This window comes from Grammomys surdaster, unplaced genomic scaffold (assembly GCF_004785775.1).
Source record: "Grammomys surdaster isolate TR1022 unplaced genomic scaffold, NIH_TR_1.0 62, whole genome shotgun sequence".
In the NCBI taxonomy this organism is placed as follows: domain Eukaryota; kingdom Metazoa; phylum Chordata; class Mammalia; order Rodentia; family Muridae; genus Grammomys; species Grammomys surdaster.
Window position 1 is genome coordinate 24,478,560 of NW_021604564.1, and position 12,847 is coordinate 24,491,406.

General features: G+C 35.9%; 1 protein-coding gene across 1 annotated transcript in view; it reads left to right on the forward strand.

Moving 5' to 3' along the window:
• Slc25a31 (solute carrier family 25 member 31) overlaps positions 1 to 11,961 on the forward strand; it is a 14,882-nt gene extending 2,921 nt beyond the window's left edge. Inside the window, exons 2-6 of the mRNA XM_028762264.1 lie at positions 3,793 to 3,920; positions 6,366 to 6,483; positions 7,436 to 7,590; positions 8,455 to 8,580; positions 10,733 to 11,961. Of these exons, the coding sequence (XP_028618097.1) occupies positions 3,793 to 3,920; positions 6,366 to 6,483; positions 7,436 to 7,590; positions 8,455 to 8,580; positions 10,733 to 10,933 (728 nt within the window). The 3' untranslated portion in view covers positions 10,934 to 11,961. The remainder of the gene's footprint in view (positions 1 to 3,792; positions 3,921 to 6,365; positions 6,484 to 7,435; positions 7,591 to 8,454; positions 8,581 to 10,732) is intronic.
• Positions 11,962 to 12,847: the final 886 nt, after the last annotated feature.

The window sequence follows — 12,847 nt, forward strand, 5'->3', positions numbered from 1 at the left end:
ATTTACTGGCCCTTTAAGTTGGGAATCTTCACTCTCATCTATACCTAATATCCTTAGGTTTGGTCTTCTCATTGTGTCCTGGATTTCCTGGATGTTGTCGGTTAGGAGCTCTTTGCATTTTGCATTTTCTTTGACAATTGTGTCAATGTTTTCCATGGTGTCTTCTGCACATGAGATTCTTTCTTCTATCTCTTGTATTCTGTTTGTGATACTTGCGTCTATGACTCCTGATCTCTTTCCTGGTTTTCTGTCTCCAGGGTAGTCTCCTTTTGAGATTTCTTTATTCCTTTTAACTCCTTTATTCCTTTATTCCCTTTATCTTTTTTTGAGATTTACTTCCATTTTTAGATGGTTTTGTTCTATTCCTTTACCTGTTTGGTTGTGTTTTCTTGCAATTCTTTAAGGGATTTTTGTGTTTCCTCTTTAAGGGTTTCTACCTGTTTACCTGTGTTCTCCTGTACTTCTTTAAGGAAGTTACTTATATCCTTGTTAAAAATCTTCTATCATCATCATGAGAAGTGACTTTAATTGTGACTCCTGCCTTTCCTGTGTGGTGGGGTATCAGGGCTTGCAATGGTGGGAGAACTGGGTTCTGATGATGCCAAGTAACTTTGATTTCCCTTGCCTATGTTCTTGTGCTTGCCTTTGACCATCTGGTTAACTCTAGTGCTACCTGCACTTACTATCTCTGACAGGAGCCTGTCTTTCCAGTTATCTTGCTGTGTCAGAACTCCTCAGAGTTCAGATGTCTCTATGATCCTGTGATCCTAAGCTCCTGGGTGGAAGAACTCCTGGGACTCAGGCCGCCTCTGGGATCCTGAAATCCTGCTGCTCTTATTGCAGTGGTTCCTCTAGGATGGCTCAGGATATGGTGTCTCCACAGGAGCAGACCAGCTAGGTGTCTGCTCCAGCCAAAAGGACCAGGTGTGGGGCTGATTTTTCTTTTATGGAGACCAGACTCTGAAAAAACAAATGTGTAGCTCTGTTTTTGAAAGTGTTTTCTTAACTAATAAGAATTTAAATACCACTAAAAATAGTCCAAAAATTAGATTTGCTACCATCATCAGTAATTTAGCACAATTCTCAATAGAAGAAATAACTCCCCTATTATTTGCTCAAATTCCTAATGTTTAAATTTTTTTATTTTACTTCCATTTGACAGTTGCCCCCAGCCCTTATTTAGACCCTATCTGTGTGTAATTCTGGATGGCCTCAAATGTTAGAGTTAAAGATGTGCACTGCCACACCTGGAAATTGGCCGCCTTAGTGTAGTGAGCATATGCATGGCCAAAGTGTTTTTAGACACATAAGGTATTTTCTCAGATTGCTTGTGTTTCAGTTCTAATTCTATATAGTTACAAATTATGCTGAATAAATTCCCTGTGCCCTAGAAGCTGTTTAACCTAATACTTCATCTGGAAAGGTGGGAAAATACTACTCTTAAATGGGTTAGTATTGGTGGTAAACGAGTTAAAAGAAGTATCTAACAAATTAGTATTTTTCCTGTTAATGTTTCCTCAAAATTTATTTTTCTAGCTTTCTTGAAGGGGTCTGGTAAAAATATTATGAATTTATCATATATAGGAGAATGTGTTTATATATGTATGTTATCTTGATAACCATTGTAAGGGTTGGAGATTTGCTGAAGAATTATACTCCAGACTCAAATAAGATGCAACAATAAAGAACATTTATTCAGCAGAATTTCCTGCATGCAGGGGTCTTCCCATTTGGGAATGGAGAACCTGGTGGATTTGGAGGCCCAGCTTTTATTGTCAGCAAGGGGAATTCCAAGGAGCAGTATGTGCCCTTTTAACCTTGTTGGTTAGCTCTATCTCTAGGGATCTGACTGTAATTGGGGCTCTGAGACTTTGCAGGGTGGTCATTTACTCATTCTAGCTACCTATCTTTTGCTTCCGGCCAGATGACAAGGTATCCTTATATTGGCTGACCACAGGTTCCCGGATCCAGGTTCTCATTTCTGGGAAACAGAAACTTAGGCCTAATCTCCCAAACTGCCAGTTTTCAGCCTGTCATGGAGTCAGCCTGGCTCTGGCTAATTCAGTTCTCTTACCACAATCAAGCAAACTAACATATTCATCACCACATATAACTAAATCATTTTATATTTTTTCAGAATGTTTATGGTCTACTTTTTTAGGAAGCTTGAAGATACCAGTATTATTAACAATAGTCGCCATCCTGTAGATTTAGTTCTGGGACCCCTCCCATCCCAATGGGAGCTATTTGCTTACTTTAACAGAGTTTGTCACATTTCTTTAAAGGAGAGAGGGGGATACAGAGGCAGATCTCTGTGAGTTCAAGGCCACTCTGGTCTACAGAGCAAGTTCAAGGACATTGGAGGTTACACAAAGAAACCCTGTCTTAAAAAAATAATAACTTTTAAAAGTCTCCATACTTTGTGTTAGATATCCAAAACCTCCTCACCTCATGTAACCAACTTCTCACTTTACCCTACTTACCCCCAAACACGCCCCTGCCCAGCCTGTGGGACCCACCATTCTGTCTACTTCTGTTAGATGTTTTTAGATTCTACATATAAGTGATAATATGTGACATTTTTCTTTTTGTGCCTTCCTATTTCACTTAGCATAATATCCTCATGTTTATAAATGTAGTTGGAAATGCTAGGACTTTCTTTTAAGGAACAATGATTCTGTTGTGTATATATTCTTCATTTTCTTTATCTGTTGATGAATGCTTAGGCATCCTGTATGTTGGCTGTTGTGTGTAGTGCTTTCACATAGAAAGGCAGACATCTTCAGCATCCTAATTTTAGTTCCTCTTTGTAAGTACTAAGTAGTGGGATTGTAGGCCCTATGGTACTTCTGCTTTGAGTTTTGGAGAGAATCCCGTATATTATACAATGATTCATCTTTTTCTCTATGTACTTACTAATACTTTTATCTTTTTGAATATAGCTAGCAAATACAAAATAACTGTGGCTTTAATTTGCATTTTCCATTCTCCTCATTTTCAAGTCTGGAATAAATAAACATTTCATTTTATGAGATCACTGTTTTGTTTTGTTTTTTTGAATGTTTATTTTTAAAGGTCTGATTTGGGGCACTCTCCAAATTGAGACTAGAGATACCTTATTCAAAAGTGCACAAACCACTTGACACTTTGACATCTCCTGAAAATAATCAAGACTTTGGGAGAGTTAACTGTCATACTCTAGAGGGGCTCTGGAATATAAGGAGAACTTTGCATTTTAAGCACATGGTGAATGAATCATGAAGGTTGGGAAGTACTTGGAGAATTAAGGTGTGGAAATTATTTATTTCAACAGACCAGGAGAGACTACTTTCAAATAAAATGGACCAGCTCCTCTTACTGCACCCAACATTCCTCCTCTCCTCTTTTGGTAAATTCCAGCCCTCTTGCAACTTGGTTCCAGAACGTAGCATAGTTTATTACCTCACTTTACTTCTCATGGCTATGTGTATAATTCAGTAGGTGGATCCAGTAGTAGTAGATTTGTTTGGTCTAGTGTACTCACAGATAACAGCTTTATTACTATAGGAATTGGCATCAAGGTTTGGGGATGAGGCCAGAGGTTACTAGTGAGCTCTGCTTTTTCCTCAGTGACTCTTGCTGTATTTGTTTAGCTAATGACTTCTTTTGTTACGTTCTTGAGATTTCCTGTCCTAAAGTGAACAAAATTGGGATGGGCCACATAGATAATGCTGAATTTTCTTCCTTCAGTAGAAATGTGTTTTAGAAAATTCTTTACTAATGCAAAATGGATTTATGTGTTTACTTCTGTAGGATTTTTAAGTTATTGGCGTGGCAATTTGGCAAATGTTATTCGATACTTTCCAACACAAGCCTTAAACTTCGCTTTTAAGGACAAATACAAACAACTTTTCATGTCTGGTGTTAATAAAGAAAAACAGGTAATTATGTTTCAATATATCTAAAATTTTCTAAGAAACTATTGAATTTGTATTTTTTATAATGACTTATTTGAAGTGAAAGTACTCTGGTAAAAATAATAAAATAATTGTAAAAATAATAAAAATCGAAAAAATACATGGCATTCTATCCAACACAGTAAAATTAATACTCTTCTCAAGTGTATATGGAATATTTTCAGAATAGGAGAATTTTTATGTTAAGTAACAAAGCAAGTCTTAAGGAGACTGAAATATTAAATACCTTTGCTGACTAGAATGGAATGACCTAAATATAAGAGGATGAAAGTACAATATTGTCAAATCTTAAATTAGCAGCATAATAATTGAAACTTTTACTGGGTTGTTTAGTTCCATATTTGATATAGTTTTGAAGGTGTAGTTATATAAATTCAAGATCATTATTCTGCCTGAACAGTCTTCTTCCCTTTCCCCTTATATTTGCCTACCATATTTCCATAAGTTTGTTTTGAATAATAAAATAGATATAATCCACCCCAAGTCAGTACTCTACCTTCTTTATTATTCATGAAAGAAGAAACAGATTTACTAGAATTTAAGATGCAGGTTATAAGTTTTTATGTTCTGTGTCATGTTTGGTTGACTGGTAATAAGAAGTGTAGGTTCACTTGAATTTGATCAGGAAAAAGGGGTGATAAGTGGCACTTGGACTTAAGCAGATGGCCTCTCAAGGGACAAAAACCACTTGCCCTTTCTTTCCTGGGTCGCCTCCCATGGGAGTCTTCTTACCTGCTTTTCATGGGTGCATTTTGTCTTCCTCAATACTGCTCCCCTATTTTAGTGGTGAATAGATAAGTTAGATAGTTATGTACATAACTTATATGTTTGTAATATAAGGTTAATATCACAGTGATTTTTGATGGCCTTTCTTTAGGTCAGAGTATCTTAATTTGGGATCCATAGTATGTCAGCACTACCTGAAACACTACTTGTGTGTCTTTGAAAATATGTGATTTTCCTCCTGTCTGGAAACAAGTCTATCTCTAGCTTTTAAAAAACCTCAAAAAAATATCAGGTATCAAAAATGTAATGTTTCCATTTCTACTCTTACTAATAACTAAATAGACTCTCCAATGTCTTATGTCTGATCCCTAAGAAAGTCTAGACTAGCTCATGTTTTTCTGCCAGATTTTCATGAGTCAGTTGCCCCAGTGTCATATGCAGTCTCTTGATCCGGTTAACTATCTGCCTGTGATTATGTAACATGTTACACAGTAGTACAGATACATTTCACTTAAAAGGAGCCATCAGAGTTGGAAAATAATCAATGGTGTTACCTATGTATTTCATTAGAAAAATTATTTATTGAATATATGTCTCTGGGCAAAATCCCATGACTTGTTCTGTGAAAAGCTAGATGACCTAAGGGTTTGGCATGCAGCCAATGGAAACAATTGATTGACAGATGTATCATCCATATAACACTATCATTTGCAGTTAAACAGGATGAAGTGTAGTAGTAGATGTTGCTACATGAATCCACTTCGAAAGCATTATCAAATGAAAACAAAACTACTACAGATAATTCTGTATTCTGTGTTAATTTGTTCATACGAAATCTCTATAATTGGCACTATAGAGCTAAAATAAGTAAGTTCCTGGGGCTCAAGAGTTAGGGAGGATGTAGACTGACTTATAAAGAATATAGGATTTCTTTGGAGGTGACAAACATATTTTAAAAGTGTTGACTTGTTGAATTGTATTCAAGGAGAAGTTGTATGAAGTGTGAATTGTAACTAAATGTATTAAATAAAAATAATCTTGGCCTCAAGAGTTAAATCTGTAGGAATGTAAGTATATATAAATAACTACAGTGGAAAAATTTAAGTACAATTTTAAAATAAAAGTCTGGTTGCAGCGACACATTTTGGTTTGGTCCTTTAGTTCTTTGACATAAGATGTTGATAGGAAGAAGCTATGGCCATCGAGCTTTACAAGGCTCGAGATGAGATGCTTCATAAAAGAAGTAGATGTGAAAGCATGAAACAACTGTTTGCTAGGAGAGGATAAAGTTAGGAGTTTCAAACTGTTCAAGACTTAAAACGAACGCTAGAAATACTAGCACTGAGAGTAGCAGGAGACTGAATATGACTTGAATATTTCACATTGCTCTTACTGGTTACGAAGACCTTCTGCCCTGCATTTTTCCTTAACAGTTCCAATTTAGATAATCTGTTCTTTTCCCATTAGCCCTTGATGCTGTCCTGGGAAGTGTCCTTGATGCATGGAAGTGGGATGGGGGAGAGAATACATGGATATGAGGAAAATGTTTTGCATATTGTTATAGATGTTTATAAGAGCATCTTACAAATCTTGGCCTTTGTTTTAGCCTTTGCGAAAATTAGTTCATTAGCATGTTGAACAGTTAGGTTCTATAGTTTAATGCTTTTGAAATTTGTGTTTTAGTTCTGGAGGTGGTTTCTAGCAAACCTGGCTTCTGGAGGGGCTGCCGGAGCAACATCCTTATGTGTGGTATATCCACTAGATTTTGCCAGAACCCGATTAGGTGTTGATATTGGAAAAGGTACAGAGTTTTTGGTTTTTGTTTTGGTTGGGGGGGAGGTGTTTTTCTTTCTGAGACAGGGTTTCTCTGTGTAGACCTAGCTATCCTGAAGCTCACTCTGTAGATCAGGCTGGCCTAGAATTCAGAGATCTGCCTGCCTCTGCCTCCTGAGTGCTGAGATTAAACGTGGTACAGAGTTTTTATAAGCATTAACTATTTCTTTGTACTTTGAACCAGTTGTGTGCCAACATTGTTACCACATACAAGTTTTTCGAGATTTAATTACGTGTATTTGTCTGTGTGGGTGAATGCCATGTGTATTCAAATGCTGGTAGAGACCAGAAGAGAGTGTTGGATTCTTTGAAATTTAATTGCAGACACTTGTGACCCATCTAGCCTAAGTGCTGGGAATTGAACTCATATCCTCTGGAAGAACAGCAAACACCTTTTTAACTACTGAGCTGTCTTTCTAGTCTCTAGTCTACAGAATTTATTCTGCACCAGATATGTAGTCATCAGGGTTAGAGTAACTACTTTTTTCTTTCTCTTTAAATTAGAGAAAATAAATGGAAATGGGTATTGAACAATAGTGAACCCAAAGCTTGCTTGTAAATTTTTTTTAAATCATAGATCCTTCTGTTGCCATTGTTTATGGTGATTCTTCTCTTCTCTGGTTGATAAACAATTCTCACTCTGGAGATTGCCTTTGTTTCCTCCTAAGTATTTTTTCATAATTTCTGACAATTTGGTTGAAATACCAAGTCAAATTGCCTAAATTACTTTTGTAAGAGTTTAATAGTTTCATGTAATTTCTTTTGAAATACTTTTTGAAACCTTCCTTGAATGAATGAGGAGATTATTTGTGTCCTTTAATTAGAAATTTTATATCATTTGAATCTTTAAAATGTTTAACTGCTTTGACTAAGATGTTTGATATAAATATTACCTAATAGTTTTCAATGCTTTATTTTAGGTCCTGAGCAACGACAGTTCACAGGTTTGGGTGACTGCATTATGAAAATAGCCAAGTCAGATGGAATTATTGGTCTGTACCAAGGGTTTGGTGTCTCTGTTCAGGGTATCATTGTTTACCGAGCCTCTTATTTTGGAGCTTATGACACTGTTAAGGTAATTGAATGACTTTAATGGGTGTAATGGTTTCTTCTTTTTACTCTAATCAGTGTATTTTAATATATAACTAGATACATAAAACAAAATGAATGATAAAATAGGAGAAAAGAAATTTTATTAATTAATCACTGCCATAATTAGTTAAGTTATAATTATTATGATTGACTTTACATGATCATTTTGTCAACAATGAAGCATTTAAGATTTTTTCATCATACACAGGATGTCACAGAAATCGTCCTGGTTTGGCCTCCATATCTTTAGCAGATAAAAAGACATGTTTTAACTGTTTCTGATTTATGTTAATTTTGTTATCACTTTATATGCAGATAATTGATGTGGGAACTAGGAAGGGTCAATTGAATGCGGCTTGGTTCAAGCTCTGACTGCTGATTGACTCTGTGTGGTATTTTCCAGGTTCCTTTGTAGTTCTCCTTTTGAGTTCAGACTTTTATAGCACTTTTTAATGCAGGAAAAAGACAGATTATATTAATGGCTGCCATGTTTGAACTGTTACTTAGTTCTAGAAACCTTACCAAGTGCTCTGCAACTTCATGGTCCTAACAACTGTTATGAAACATATTCATTAAATGACAAGCAAAACATCTTTGCTCTTAATTAATCACTGTAACATGTCCCTAAAGGAATCTGGATACCAAATCCAGGGCCTCTGCTTGATAGGTAGGCACTACTGGCCTTCTTTCTCAGTTCCAGTTGTTTGTTTGTTTGTTTTTAATTGCACATTAAATATTATTCCATCTCTTCTTATATATGTATAAAACTATCCTTTGTTTAAATTAAGAATTTAAGATAACTTTGGAAAATAAGATTATTGCTTACTTGATAACATTTTTCTCCTAGGGCTTATTGCCAAAGCCAAAGGAAACCCCATTTCTTGTCTCTTTTATCATTGCTCAAATCGTGACTACCTGTTCTGGAATACTCTCCTATCCCTTTGACACAGTTAGAAGACGTATGATGATGCAGGTAATGTATTTGTAAGTTTAACTGACTAAGTCTATCTTACAAACACAAATGTGATGTTTTTCAGTTTCAGAGACCTTTTTGCTGAAACTGTTTGTTTCCTACTGTAAAAGAGCCAGCAGCCAGCACAGCTCTTCCTTTCTGCTGTGAAAACAAAAATGCCTTTCTACTCCTGCATTCCTGGGAGTGTGGAGGGATGATAGAGACTGGATGAATATATTCATCTTTTTACACTTGTGGAATAATTATTGTTATTTGATGTGTATGGGTGTTTTGATTTTGTGTATGTATGTGCACCACCTGTGTGCCCAAGGAGACTAGGAGAGTGTATTTGATACCCAGGAACTGAACTTATAGATGGCCGTGAGCTACCATGTGAGTTCTGGAAATCAAACTTAGGACCTTTGAAAGATCAGCAAGTGTTCTAAGCATTGAGGAATCTCTTCATCCTTGAGTATATCCATCCTAGCTGAAAAATTACCTCAAGGAACTCAATTATAGGCTATTAGCATAATAATTTCCTGTTGGCTATATTTTGATATAAAGTATGTAATTTTGAACTCCAAAGTTTAAAAAGTATTTATAATATCTCATGTTCCAAACATAATTGTGTAAATTTTATATATTCCATCTCTTTCATGATACATCCATTTCTTCAGTAAACATTTGAATGCTTAATCTACACTAAGTTCTGGTGATACAAAAATGCCAGGACCTATACTCAAACTCATAATGCAGTATTGAAGACACACAATTAAGGGCTAAAAAGAAATGTGCAGAAAATCAGGGAATGTACACTGCCTAAGGTGATCAGATGCAGCTTCCCAAAAGAAAAGTCTGAGGAAACTCTTGAGGGGAAACCATGGCATATGCAACTTTCCTTGCATTTCTGAGGCACTAATTCTGTAGTTCTAGGATTTATTTCTCTGGAAATTATAAATTATGTTTTTGATAGCATTACTTTTCTGCTTTCTGAGTTTTAAAAATAATTATCATGAAGTTGGTTGTATGTTACTCTAAGTCTCTACTCCTCTGCATCCGCATTCTCCTTGACAGTCTAACAGTTTGGAACCATTCTTACTCTTCTCTGAAACTGGCTTACAGAGAATTCCCCAAGTGTTTCAAAGATGTAACTTTGATTTAAACTCTACATGTTTTATTTTCATTATCTTTTAACTTAAAAATATCTTTGTGTGTTCGTGTTTATGCAGTCGTGTGTGTGTGTGTGTGTGTGTGTGTGTGTGTGTGTGTGTGTGTGCATTATTGTGAAGGTCATAGAGCAACCTCAGGTGTCAGGCCTCACTTTGTACTTTGCTTAACACAGGGTCTCAGGTTTACCTGCCAGTACTAGGTTAGCTGGTCCTTAAGCTCCCAGGAACCTCTAGTCCCCACCTCCCATCTTACTGTAGGAGCAGTAGAATTACAGGTGTGCCCTAAGATTTCAGGCTTTAAGTGGATTTGGGGAATCTGAAGTCAAGCCGTCACACTTACAAGCCCTGAGCCCTCATCATATGCTCTGTTGTTTCCTACATCTTTTATGACTTAGGCTTATTTACTTGTTCTTACTTGGGGTGGTGGTGGGGTAATTGGATTTTGAGTTTTTCAAGACCTCAGATCCACCTCTTCTGCCTCTCTGCTTCTCTGCCTCTCTGCCTCTGTGCTTCTGCAAGTGCTGGGATTAGTGCCTTGCACCACCAGCACCTAGCTTTTCTTACTTTTTAATGTTTATGTTCTTTAAAAAAACTTTTAAAGTTCATCAGTCTATTCCTAATGTTAATTAGCCCAGATTTAATTTAATGAGTCTTAGAGTTCATTCTTCAGTTTTCCAAGTTTTCCTTCAAAATAAAAAATTTCCTAATCTCTGAACATACATTTTTTCCTAGTGTTAATTTTGTTCTGAGTCTTTCAGTTAATTGACATGTGGTAAGACTAAGCTGTGATTTATGTCATGTCACCTTGTAACATTTGTCAAATGATGTATGGTCAGTTTTCAAATGATTCTGAAAAGTGTGAACACTCTCCACTCCCTCCGTGCAGTATTAACTATATTCTCAGTAACTCAACATAGTATTAGTTTTCATCTATAGTACTGATGTCCTAAAATGTCCTAAAAAGATAATAAACTAATAGAAAATTATTTGTCTTTTTAACATAGAGTGGAGAATCTGAAAAGCAATATAAAGGAACCATAGACTGCTTTCTGAAAATATACAATCATGAAGGAGGTGCTGCATTCTTCCGTGGTGCCTTCTCCAACATCCTTCGTGGTACAGGAGGTGCTTTGGTCTTGGTGTTATATGATAAAATCAAAGAGTTCCTCAACATTGATGTTGGAGGTAGTTCATCAGGAGATTAAGTTGAGAAATGCATATTTCTAATGTAAAAAAACATGAAAATTACATTGCTGCCATTTGTATATATTTTGATAGTGTGTTACTGCTGTCAGTGTCTCTTACAGTATTTGTTCTACAATAAAGAAAAGATTTTTTTTCAAGATTTTAGTATTAAAAGTCAGGACAAAAAATGGTCTTCTCACTTAAACCCAGAATCATATAGTGAGGCATTTTATTATAGATATTGTATGTTACTTCTGTTTAAAAATTTTTACACTTGTGATAAACACCATATAATGTGAAATCTGAGAAAATGTTTTTGAAGTTCAGTTTCCTTAGTACATCAGTAATCCCATCTTTTAGAAATTGTGCGGTATGACAGTTGAAAAGCTGATAATGACTTAGTGACACTGTCAAACTATTTGAAGAGTATAGGTTGGGTTATTTGCTAACGTTTAGTCTTGCTAGCGTAAGTATATCTTAGAAAAAGAAATCTCTGAACATTAGATTTTGTATTCTGTATTGATAATAAAGCAAGTTCAAAACTATTGTAATGAGCCTTTTTGCCCCAGCTCTCATGCAGGACACACACAGACACACACACTAACTTTACCTATAAGCACACCATAGAACATTTTTGTTGAAGTGGAGCTGGCTTACAGCTAGCCAACAAAAGATGTCTTCAAGCTGAATATAGTGGAATGTGCACATAATCCTAGCACTGTAGAAGACTGAAGCAGGAGGATCCAAAGTTCAAACAAGTCTGGCTTCATAGAGACACCCTGTGTCAAACATTTCTCTAAGGAGAAGGGTTAGATGCTATTTCCAAGGTTTTGTAGGAGACTCTCATTTTTTCAGAGTTGTGAAACCAACTACATTCAAAATGTGCAAGATTTTAAAGTTTGGTGGGTAAAAGAATGTTAAGCTAGTAGGGATAAACTATTTTATGGAATTTTGTGAGGCTACAAGATGGCATAATGGAGTAGAACATTTTCCTGCTGCTTGGGCCAGATATATTTCAGTGACAATTATTTAAAATAAATGGTCTTACTCAAAGGAAAAAATAACTCTTAGGAACTCTTCACATAGTTTCTTGTAGTGGTCAGGATAACAGAAGTCATAGAAACAAAAGGGAAATACTTTCTTTCAGAGCAAATAACAAAAAAATCCTACTTGGAGTAGTTTCCCACATAAATATAAACTAAATTATTACTACTTGTGGAGTCGTGCTTATAAAAAAGAAATCTTGAAAGTTCTGAATGGCAAAGGTAAAGACCAAAGAAACTATTAAATTACTAGACTCCAATCAAAGTATAGACAAGAAAGAAAAGGTAGATACTTAGCATCCTAGACAGAGCTGAACCCTGTATGACACTAAGCTGTTGTTAATCAGAAATCAGTTATAATGAACAAAACAATGTAGAATTCGGAGGGAAATAATTGTTGACATCAAGACTAATGTTGGGAAAGCACAGTAAAAATTTGCTTAAGGTGGATACCAGATTGTCAGTGCTGAATTTCACATAGTCTTGTTTCATAAGTTTCTTTTTTATTTATTTTTTTAATCAAATCATAATTTTTACCTATTCACACAGGGGTTATAAACACAGAAAGGCCTGCCTCGTGGGGAAGGGGATGACACCGGAGTGTGGGTGATCGGGGGAGAATACAGATATCTTTCAGAACATGGTATGGGCTGGGTGAAGGTTCAGGAGACAGGTCACTATGACTCTGTCTATGATTCACTTGTCCTTATCTAAGTTGGTATTATCTGCCAAGGCTACCTATTTACAAGGTCTATGGCTACTCAGGCTTGTAAATTTCCACAAAAGCTGCCTGTTTATAATAGCTTATAGCCATCTGTTTCAATGTTTTTCCACAGAGACCCAAGACCTAAAATCAGCCATAGGCCTAAAGTCAGCAATAGGCCTGTCATA